At 31.5% G+C, this 11,476-nt stretch overlaps 3 protein-coding genes across 3 annotated transcripts; 1 reads left to right on the top strand and 2 right to left on the bottom strand.

Moving 5' to 3' along the window:
* Positions 1 to 102: 102 nt before the first annotated feature.
* LOC8268915 (tubulin alpha chain) lies at positions 103 to 2,595 on the top strand. Its single transcript, XM_002522058.4, has 4 exons — positions 103 to 341; positions 933 to 1,167; positions 1,282 to 1,652; positions 1,761 to 2,595. The coding sequence occupies exons 1-4, from the start codon at positions 249 to 251 to the stop codon at positions 2,412 to 2,414; spliced, it is 1,353 nt and encodes a 450-aa protein (XP_002522104.1). The 5' UTR covers positions 103 to 248; the 3' UTR covers positions 2,415 to 2,595.
* A 177-nt stretch (positions 2,596 to 2,772) lies between these two features.
* On the bottom strand, positions 2,773 to 6,740 carry LOC8268914 (amino acid permease 6). The gene is made up of 7 exons (XM_002522057.3): positions 6,434 to 6,740; positions 5,959 to 6,192; positions 5,060 to 5,153; positions 4,490 to 4,704; positions 4,019 to 4,161; positions 3,638 to 3,865; positions 2,773 to 3,299 (listed from the first exon to the last, which is right to left on the bottom strand). Exons 1-7 carry the CDS (start codon positions 6,468 to 6,470, stop codon positions 2,886 to 2,888), a joined length of 1,365 nt encoding a protein of 454 aa, XP_002522103.2. The 5' UTR covers positions 6,471 to 6,740; the 3' UTR covers positions 2,773 to 2,885.
* Positions 6,741 to 7,773: 1,033 nt separating this feature from the next.
* On the bottom strand, positions 7,774 to 10,694 carry LOC8268913. Its single transcript, XM_002522056.4, has 4 exons — positions 10,310 to 10,694; positions 9,856 to 10,088; positions 9,114 to 9,221; positions 7,774 to 8,045 (listed from the first exon to the last, which is right to left on the bottom strand). The coding sequence occupies exons 1-4, from the start codon at positions 10,494 to 10,496 to the stop codon at positions 7,923 to 7,925; spliced, it is 651 nt and encodes a 216-aa protein (XP_002522102.2). The 5' UTR covers positions 10,497 to 10,694; the 3' UTR covers positions 7,774 to 7,922.
* Positions 10,695 to 11,476: the final 782 nt, after the last annotated feature.

Raw genomic sequence — 11,476 nt, 5'->3', positions numbered from 1 at the left:
AAACCTAACCGCAGTTAATCCCGAAAACCAATCAAACACCACCACGTCACATATCCAACCGAACCAGAGTTATAATCAGCAAATATCTCAACCATAAATACCCTCTCTTATCAAACCCTTGGCCTCATCGTTCACAATTTGAATCTAAAGAAGGCGTCTTGATAAACGCCTTCGTTTCACAGCTTTTCGACTTCTCTCTTTCTTTCTTTCTTTCTTTCATTTGTTGAATTCAACTTTTTTTAGCGAAAATGAGAGAGTGCATCTCGATTCACATCGGTCAGGCCGGTATCCAGGTCGGAAATGCCTGCTGGGAGCTTTACTGCCTCGAGCATGGAATTCAGGTATACATCTCTTCGGTCTCTCGTTCTGTTTTTTTTTTTTTTAAATTGTTTCGTTCGGATCTGTATTCTTAAAGCATTTAAAAGAATTATGTTGAAAATATAATGTTTAATCGCTCTTGATTTGGATAATGCATGCTATTTTCAAAAATCTCGGATCTGCATTTGTTAAGCAATTTTTACGCATATGTATAGATCTTGCTTTTGTGTTTATTTAGTTTAATTTTATAAACGTAAGGTTCATTTCTCAAAATTATCTCGTATAAAGCCTAGATCTAACTGTTCTTTTTTGTTTTCATTTCGTCCTTCCAGTCAGATCTATGAGAATATATTCCAGCTTTTGATGTTTATATTGCTGCACATCTTCTTTTGTATTAGCTGGATTACCTTTTTTTAATAATTATGTACAGTTCATTTCTATTCTAAAACCTATCTGAGTATTAGTTATGATTTTGAGTTACATTCTTTGAGTATGGATCTGATTTATCTTGATGGATCTGGAGTTTACCACTTCCATTGATGCTTTTATTTTTATTTGTAAATTCATTGATTTAGGAGATGCTGATTTTGTTTTGTTTTGTTGTGTTTGTGTAGCCTGATGGCCAGATGCCAAGTGACAAGACAGTAGGCGGAGGTGATGATGCATTCAACACCTTTTTCAGCGAAACTGGTGCAGGAAAGCATGTTCCTCGTGCTGTTTTTGTAGATCTTGAGCCTACTGTTATTGATGAGGTCAGAACTGGAACTTATCGCCAGCTCTTCCACCCTGAACAGCTCATCAGCGGCAAAGAAGATGCTGCCAACAACTTTGCCCGTGGCCATTATACCAGTAACTAACTTATCTTGTTGCTCCCCTATCATTTATAATCATGAATGTCAAATTTTAATTGATTGACTTAATGCATTTTAGCATTGTAATGTGAGATGATATTGTTTGTTTCAGTTGGCAAGGAGATTGTTGATCTCTGCTTGGACCGTATCAGAAAGCTAGCTGATAACTGTACCGGGCTTCAAGGGTTCCTTGTGTTCAACGCTGTTGGTGGTGGTACTGGATCTGGTCTTGGATCCCTTCTATTGGAGCGTTTGTCTGTTGATTATGGAAAGAAATCCAAGTTGGGTTTCACTGTTTACCCATCTCCTCAAGTCTCTACATCTGTTGTTGAGCCTTACAACAGTGTGCTTTCAACACACTCTCTTTTGGAACACACTGATGTTGCTGTTCTTCTTGACAATGAGGCTATCTATGATATCTGCAGGCGCTCTCTTGATATTGAACGTCCCACTTATACCAACCTTAACAGGCTTGTCTCCCAGGTGAATACTTAGATCATTGTATTTATTCATTGATTGCCTGGTGTCAGTTAATTTATTGAAGTTTGAATTTGAGCATTAGTCCTAATACTGTTTTGTTTGAATTTCTAGGTGATCTCTTCCTTGACTGCATCTTTGAGGTTTGATGGTGCTTTGAATGTGGATGTGACTGAATTCCAGACCAACTTGGTCCCCTACCCAAGAATCCACTTCATGCTTTCCTCCTATGCACCAGTCATCTCAGCTGAGAAAGCTTACCATGAACAACTTTCAGTAGCTGAAATCACCAACAGTGCTTTTGAGCCCTCATCCATGATGGCCAAGTGTGATCCTCGCCATGGCAAGTATATGGCTTGCTGTTTGATGTACCGTGGTGATGTTGTGCCCAAGGATGTCAATGCTGCAGTTGCTACTATCAAGACTAAGCGCACTATTCAGTTTGTTGACTGGTGCCCAACTGGATTCAAGTGCGGTATCAATTACCAGCCACCTACTGTTGTCCCTGGTGGTGACCTTGCTAAGGTGCAGAGGGCTGTTTGCATGATCTCTAACTCAACCAGCGTTGCTGAAGTGTTCTCCCGTATTGACCACAAGTTTGATCTTATGTATGCCAAGCGTGCTTTTGTTCACTGGTATGTTGGTGAGGGTATGGAGGAAGGAGAATTCTCTGAGGCTCGTGAGGATCTTGCTGCTCTTGAGAAGGATTATGAAGAAGTTGGTGCTGAATCTGGTGAGGGTGACGATGATGAGGGTGAAGATTATTAGGCTGTGTTAGTTTCTAATGTTCTCTATGCCATATCAACCATGTGTCTTTTTGTTTCGGCAGTGTCTTGCCTGTTGTCCCTGATGAATGGTATTCTGTTATTTTGAAGCTATCTTGCTTCATTATAATTCTATGTTGAATTTTTCTTTGATAATGAACGAATAGCTATTTTCTGTTCTGTAATATCATTTCTCTTGCGTTAGCAAACCTTACAGGCCACTTTAATTATTAATTTTTGAAAGTGAGAATATCAGCCAAGGGTTAGGAATCATAGAATATATGATCTGCAGGTTTGTTTTTGTGCTGTTGTAATGTTTTTTCCACAGAAATGGAAGAAGAAAGGCATGAAGCAATATGAAATAGAAAGAGAAGTAACCAATAATATCCATTTGAGATCTTCTGCAATCCAATAGCAAACGATTATCTGTTATTCCATACAAGCATCAGTTTCTCTACTAAATTTGGTGAGAGAATTATGATACAGAATGGAGAGGCTTGAAGTTGCTAAGATCCATAATAATGCCTCGAATGCTAGCAGCAGCAGCAAGGAGTGACGCAACCAAGCAAACCATACTCAAAATGTTTAGCCATATCCAAGTGAAGCTAAATCGAGCAATTTTGGCCTGAGAAATGTACATCTCTAGAGGGAAATAAAGAGTCAACGGCCAAAATGATAGAGCCCCAAGTAAACCCAAAACACTGTTGAAGAATGGAAATGTCATGGCCAGCAAAGATGTTACCATGACATATCCTGTTCTCCATAGTAATCTGAAGAAATTGACATGGAAAACACCACCAATTGGATATCCCTTTGTCAGGAATCTACTTTCTGGCCATTTTTTGTTACACCAATCTTCCACAAGCTTGAAAATTGGTTGGCAAAATACCTGCACATATATGAAGTCTTGCACCATTGAAGCAATTCTTTGAAATTTTGGTAATGGAGGAGTCAAATTTCAAGTGAGATGAGATTCATTTAACTTCAAATTTCAACTCCAAAGCATTCGATGACTTAGCTTCCATAACTAAATCTCAAACTATTCTGAAAGTGTGATTTGCATGTTTAAATTATCAAATTGTTCGATTGTTAATTTTCATTTAATTAAATGGAGTGTTTAAGAATCTCTGATGAGATAGGTATTCAATTGCTAGGCTATAAATCAAAATGATCTTGCAATGGGAATAATGAAATAGAAAATCTTGGCAGTGAACTTTAGGAAATTACCTGGTAAGCTCCAACAAGATGAATAACAATACAAATGTTAGCAAGGTCAACAAGCCAAAAGGGTTCATAAAAGCCAAATCCTGTTAGCAAGTTCCCTGGTGCCTGTTCCCCAAATGCTGCATATCCCAATGTTCCACACAAAATGTAGAATATTGTTGTGGTTGTCACTCCAACTAAGGATGATTTCTTCATTACTTGGTTTTCTGGTGAACTTGGCTTTAATGTATCCTGCAATCATTGATTTATCATTTTTATGTTTGTAATATCTTTTTACATATAGTTCTTTTTCTTTTTTCTTTCTCTTTTGATACTAATAATGAATTTCTGACAGAAAATTTGCTTGCAAGTATAATGATCAATTCCTGAAATTGGCATAATTACCTGAATCTCAATGAGGACAACAGAGTAAGCAAAAGCAAAAGCAATGTCCCCAAGGGCTTGGAGGGTATTCCATATTTTCTCTGTGCTTGCCATGTTCACTCCACCCGTTGCTCCTGTTAGGCTTGTTCTAACATGGTTCTCTCCTTAATTAACAAGCCAAAATAATTACCAAAATAAATTCATAATAATTAAGAATTTAACTTTGGGATAAATTAAATTGCAAATTAATTTTATATATGATATCAAATTTATTTTTCTCATTTGATTATTTTTTACGGAAGTAAATGAATTTATAAGCAAAAGAAATTACTTATTATACATAAGATTTAAACTTCAATTAGTAAAATATTTAAGCAAATTCACTTGCTAATTTGAGCTAACTGGGCAAAGTCTTCTTATTATTTCCATTATCCTGAGGAAAAGGGGTGGAAAAAAAAGATTAAACAAAAGAAGTTTAGCATTGCTACAAACCTGCAATTTTAGCAATAGAAAGACCAAGAGCAATGGATGAGTAAGCAAATGACATGATAGCAGCAACAATTGAGAGTCCTGAAAGCTCATGAAAATTAGGTGTTTGGCTTAGTATAATCTCTGTTATCCCAAAAATGATCATGAACATGTTGTTTGATGTATGGCACCCTGAATTATGACCCTCCTTGTGAAAGCAGTTGGATCTTGCAATTGCCCTATTTTTATTTTTTGTTTGAAAAAAAAAAAACACTTCAGAATGAGATTAAATAGAAATAAAAAAATTCAATAGTTGAAACTATAGTTATTTTATCTTAAATTCAAATAATATTGTCATTATGTGCATACTTTTAAACCCTTTTCTTCTTTTCTACATTTTTTTTTTAAAGTAAGACTCATATATTATTGAATCAGTATAAGTAAAATAAACTGTGATATCAAGAATAATAAATTAAAATAAAAATGAATTTTAAAACTCATTAATTAATTAATTAATTTGCATAAGAATATAAACAACTAAAAAGAAAAAAGAAAAAAAAAAAAACAGGCAATTGAGATTTTTCAAGAACTTACGCCATGCTAATAGATGCAGTTATTGTGTATCCAATAGATACTCCTACCATGTTTCCATATTGAGCCATCCCACAAAGTTTTTGCTTCATTCCTCCTGTGAAGTCAAAAGGGCAAACCAAATAAATCTTTAATTAAATTGCAAACTAAAAGTTAAATCTTTTTTAGAGTGTGAATAACATTTGAGTATTAATTTAATAAAGAAAAATTTGAGTAAAGTTCAAATAAAATAATGTGATTTGACGCTTTTATATTTGAAGGACAAAAATACTTTTAGCATTAAATGATTAGCATGTGGTTCTTGTTTTTAATATTTTTTAAGTATATTTAATATTTTTTCATTTTTAAATTATAAATATTAATAGAAATATAAATATTTTTAATTAATTTAGCATCTAATTAGATATCTTGTGATTATAAAAAATTATTAAAATATTTTTTAGTTTTAATTAAATTTTAAAAATAATTTTTTAAAATAAAATTTTAATATATTTATAAATGCTTTAATGCACTGTTAAATACTATATTACTTATAAAATCATAATTAAGTAATAGTTCATATCAAATATATATTAAATTATGTAAAAATTAATAAAAATATAAATATGTATTTAAAAATCTTAAGAAAATAAAACAAGTCCTACTCTTTTTATGCTAAAAATATTTTTGTCTTCAAACTAAAGAACAGTTGTTTAAACTATACCCAAATTTTAGTATATCACATTATACACTATAATGTAATATTAATAAGCACCGATATTAGAAGCCGAGTTAAAGTGGTAATTACGTTTTTACTTTTATTATAATTTTTATGGTTTTTATAAAGAATATAGCATGCCGTAATAGTAAAATAATTTTAAAAGAAAGGGAAAAAAAAAAAAAAAAAAAAGAGGATTCCCTACCTAAATGAGCTTTGACTGCATTAATGTAAGTTGGATTTCTAGAGCCAACAAGGGGGCCAGGAAATCTGTAACAATCAGCTAATAAACAGGAAGAAAACCAAGTGATGACAGCAAAAACTAGCAGAGACACAGGTCCAGCAATCCAACCCAGTTGAGCAGTTGCCCAAGCAAGAGACAGCACTCCTGACCCAATAACTGCTGTTATGATATGAGCACTTGCAGTCACCAATGTTCCTTCAACAAATTAAACAGATTTGAAAACCAAAAAAAAAAAAGAAAAAATTGTACAAATCAAATGAAGTGAAAGAGAAGAAACCCATACTCAGATGAAAAGAACCATTAGATCTAATAATAATAATAAACAAAAGAAATTACTGTCTTGAGGTTAATTAGTTCAGGGACTGATCATAACCCATTATGCAGTGTATTCTATTAAGTAATTGAAAGATGAACAAAGGAAAAATGTGAAGAATACCTGTTCTCTTTCTGTCATCATCATCTATTTCTATCATCTTGAAAGGTTTTTTTTTTTTTTTTTTTCTTTTTCTTATTTCCTTTTCTTTTGCTTGCTATGTAGATTGCTTTCTAACAGAGAAATATGTCCAAAATGAAAGAGAATATAAGGAGAATTGAAAAGCAGGCTCATTTATTTTGCCAATGTTTTATATGGAAATGTAGAGTTATAATGTCAAGATCAGCAGATTTCATTATTAAGAGCAGATTTTCATATTGAATGAAAAGGAGAAAAGAAAAGAAATTATTTTGTCTTTACTGTTTATTTTTATCTTTAAAATTGATATATTTTATCGTTACGCTATAATATTAATAAAAATTTGCATCAATATTACAAATAGAAAACAAATTACTTATGCTAGTGAAGTAGGTTTTCTTTTTTTCCTTTTTTGGAAAGATTGAATATTTTATTTATTGCAAAAGATAAATAATTATAGAAATTTTAGAAGCGAGTTTAGGCTGTGTGTAGTAAGGGAAAGATGCTGGGCATAGTACTGAAAATAGTGATGGTCAACTGAGTGATTTGGTATCACTTTACAAATATCATGTTATACAACTAAGAAATGACCATTTTTAATAGATAATGTACCATTTATGGTTAAGCCAAACAAACCCATTTGATTCGATAAGACTTACTAATATGAAATTTATTTAAAAATTCTATCTATTTTATTAAAATTTAATATAATTATAATCAATTCAACACAAATTTAATTATATAAAATATTAAATTAACATTTACTCAATTAATATATATAAATTCTATAAATTTTATTAATTTTAACCAAATACTGTGTTAATGTTTTTGATTAAGTTATGCTTCTCTTAAAAAATACTTTAGAAATATATTTCTAAATGCATGGTTTATATGGAAAAAGACCGTCCAATTTTAGTTTTTCTCAATTTAAAATTTTAGTGATGTGACATATAATATTTTTATAAAAAGAATCCAAGTTTTTTGGGGATAAAATAACATTAATGTATATATATATTTTCTAAGCGAACAATCATAACTTTTTAGTATAGTACTACTATGGAAATTCTCACAAAGACAAGGCAATTTTGCCTTGCCTCTTTGTCCACAATGTGGCTTCGAACCAAAAGAGAAAATATAACGGAAGTAACCTGACTACTATCTCATCTCATCACCAAGATAATGATGTACCAGAAATCTAAGCCTGTCTACTCTTATAGCTACCTGTTTCCTCTCAATATGAGTAAAGGGGGCAAGTAAATTCAAGGGCTGCTTTTTTAGAGATATTGGACATGGTATGTAAGCAGCTGGAAAAAAAAAAAAAAAAATCAGTATGAAAGATGCTGACTATTAAGCTGGTAAGCTTTCTGATAGGTACAAGTATTTACACAGGGAAAGAATTTAACAGGGAGTTATAAACTACATAAGATCTGTGGAAGATTTTAAGAATCTAGCATTAGTAGAAGCACTTTATCCTTCATTTTAAACTAGGTGCTATTTGAGATATTCTTTCATCTTCCAGAAGTTCATATGGATCAATATACGGTGGTGGTGAGATAGGTGTGTTGCTTCCATCATGAACGAAAGTTGATCCAAAATACTGCCAAAAGAAAAAGAAAAAGAAGAGGAAAAAAAGATGAAACAGATAGGTAATTAGCTTTCATGAATCATGAGGCAATACATAATATATTCAAGCCAAAATGATGTGACTGAACAGAAGCATTTTTAGAAAATAGACAAAAAAACATATAAAAATTGAAAGAAGGGCCAGCTAGTAGCAGTAGTCTGGTTGCAGGACCACATGAATGCTAAACTTAGCAGCTTTACTTATCCAACTCAAATTCCATCAAACTGCCAAGGATATAGACCTTACAAGGACCGAATAATTTCCGTCACAGCATTTAGAAACAATGATAAATCAATTTGCAACTCCATAAAGAGAAAACATCCAACCAAAAGATATTGGGTTGTCCACAATCCCTGACATTGATCAACATGCAAATCCAGCCCAAAGAGTGAACACAACCATCAAAAACTTTTTGCCAATACATGATTATGATAACTTTGAAGAGGCCTACTTTTTGATCTTATTGACCTTGCCGACCCAAATTTTAACATGATTTTAAGGAATTTGATTTTGCTGGCTGTCAGTTAATACACTATATCCAGCTCAGATTCAGTACCATCAAATTTTACACTGCCATATTTGAAGTTTCGACAGTATTGCTCCTATCTACATTTGGCATGTGCTGACTTGCCAAGAATTCAAAAAATAAAGCATTAGCATCTTCTTAGTTTCTGCTTGATGAATATAAACCAAAAAGATCTCATCACTAAGTTATTGCTATTCAGAACAAGTTGTTGTAATACATGCTCTACTGTCATTTAAAATCCATCAAGGGCTAGATACACTATAGAAACGGACTATGAGATAGTAACTACCAGCTTCCAAATGACCAAATTCAGTGCACCACTTCAAACTGCCATCTCCAGAATGTAGTTAAATAAAAGATCAGACTACAACTAATAAAACGAAATGCAGATCTACAAGAATTTTGCATTTGTCCATAGTACAATCAAGTGTCTAGCCTGTGAAAACAGCTCTGTGACTAAACGTGGAACCATATTTGCTAACACATTACATAAAAAGAACAGGAATAGAACTTACAAAGTACAGTGCAGAAAAGAACCCCACAGTTACGAGAATCAATGGCCAAAATCCCAAGAAGAATGTTCCTCCAATGGTAAGCAATAGTTTAGCACGAGGAATTAAACCCTGAAAACAGAAAAAAATGTAAGTAATAGCAAAATAATACTACTCTGCTAAAAAATTAAAGAATTAATCTCATTCAATCAAATCTGAATTACAAGAGTAATGCCTGAATCAGACAGTTAATAAGTAAACTTTTAAGTCATGGCTCCTAACATTCCTCCAAACAAGCTTTCAAGAGGAAATTCTATTGCAGATGACCAAAAAAATTCCAAATCAACCACTAGAAGTTAAGATTTAATCTGGCTTATCATTTTGATGTTCTTCCTAAAATCAATACAATAGAGAGGACAGTAGGGATTACTTTCATCATGCCAGGTGACTAACAATTCCAGTGGGTGATGAAGTCAAAGGATAATAGAAACATGCTAATAAAATGTTTATGAACATTATTTCTCCAAGAAGTAACAGAAAAAGGTATTATTGCAATCACTAGAAGAAATCTGACCAATTATGCTTTGACAATTAAAGTTAGTTCAAAATTAATACAAACAAAACCATAATTCTATGTTTCAGAAAGTTTGTTTTGTATTTTGATATATATGAATCTAAATTGTTTCTATTTTCAATATTTGACATAAATAATTCTAATTATGAGATACAATACTAAAGTAGATAGAAGGTTGGAAAAAAAAAAAACCTCAAGTCCTTCACTATTCAATGCCATGGATGTCTCTCTTTGATTAGTAAGGCTTTTATCAAATTCAGTTGAAACTACTTTTCTTTTAAAAAAACCTCTATCTTCTTCTTGTCCAATCTTAAATTCATCCTCCAATCCATAACTACCCTTATTAGAATCCTCAAGTAATGAAGTTGGTGTCATCCCTCTTCTCTTCAATTCCTTCATAAACAATGATTCTGGTGCTTCCTCAGCTAAAAGAAAGCACACAAAAAATTCAAATTAGAATAACAATCATCAACAAAGTAAAAACCATAGAATTTCACTAACAAAAACTATACATAACTTTATAATTTAAAAAAAAAAAACAATTACAAGGAAAATCACCCAGTAAGAAAAACGAAAATATCCATTAAAAAAGAGTGAAACATTAAAACTTTAGAATTTAAGAAAATAATTGACTAAAAAGACTTACCATTGTTCTGATTATCCCCTTCTTGTACTGAACAACAGACACTAAACTTTTGCTTCTGTATGTATCTTCTTGAGGTGAAATTTTCCAACTTGAGAATTGTTCTCCTGGGATTTGAATTCCCGGGAAAATTTTTCTGTTGAATTGAAATTGGAGAAAGAGTGGATTTCAACACGTAAAGAGCAGCCATTTTCTTTATTTTTCTTTCTAGGGACTATTTGGCATCACAAATTTGAAATCATTTAAGAAAAACAGATTTACAACCAAAACAGAAACTGAAGAATTTATTTTTTTCTGCGTTTGTTCAATGGAGCGAAAGCAGAAGAAAAGAAAAGAAAAGCAAAGAAACGGCGGCTTTCAATTTCTTCTGGTGTCACTCAGTGGGCGTATTATAGCTAATATGTACTGTATGTGGCTAATGTGCGCAGGATGATGATGCGTGTCGGGTGAGTTTTGTGGCTTAGGAGTTCAGCGACGTCACTTCTAGAATTGCCACACAATTCCAACCAGCATTGGATTGAAACCAAATGGATTAAATAAAATAAGATTTTTTTAAAAATGTAATATTGAAAATATTTAATTACTTACAAGATAATTGAGAAGTGGGGTCTTTTTTTAATAATTCAATTTTAAAATTTCTTATGAGTTTTATCATTGCTTAATATAAATAAAATTCAAGTAGAAGAGAGACACAATAATTTTTCTCTAAAAAGAAGAAAAGTTAAAATAATTTAATCTTTCTTAGATGACAATTTTCCTCGGAATGTATAATGAATTTATTGAAAAATTAATTTGATGGAATTTAATAGTACGTAGATAAGTTGGTAATTTAACTATTAAATATATATATATATATATATATATATATATATATATACTGAAAAAATAGCTTGATGGATATAGACGTTGAAAATAATTAATAACTTTTTAATTTTTAATAATTTTATTAAAGTGTTTGATAATTCTCTTAACATTTATTTCATTTCAAGTTTTTTACCAACAATTTTATTTTTATAAACAAATAAACAAAATCAACTTTTTCAATATTTCTTAATCATTATTTTTATTCTTTTAATTTTAACTAATATTAACTCGATTTAAATATTATACGAAAATAACAATATAAAATTATATTTTATGTCTTTTAAAAGTATCAATTTAAAAATTTTA

This window comes from Ricinus communis, chromosome 6 (assembly GCF_019578655.1).
Source record: "Ricinus communis isolate WT05 ecotype wild-type chromosome 6, ASM1957865v1, whole genome shotgun sequence".
NCBI classification, from domain to species: domain Eukaryota; kingdom Viridiplantae; phylum Streptophyta; class Magnoliopsida; order Malpighiales; family Euphorbiaceae; genus Ricinus; species Ricinus communis.
This window is presented reverse-complemented; position numbering and strand designations above follow the sequence as displayed.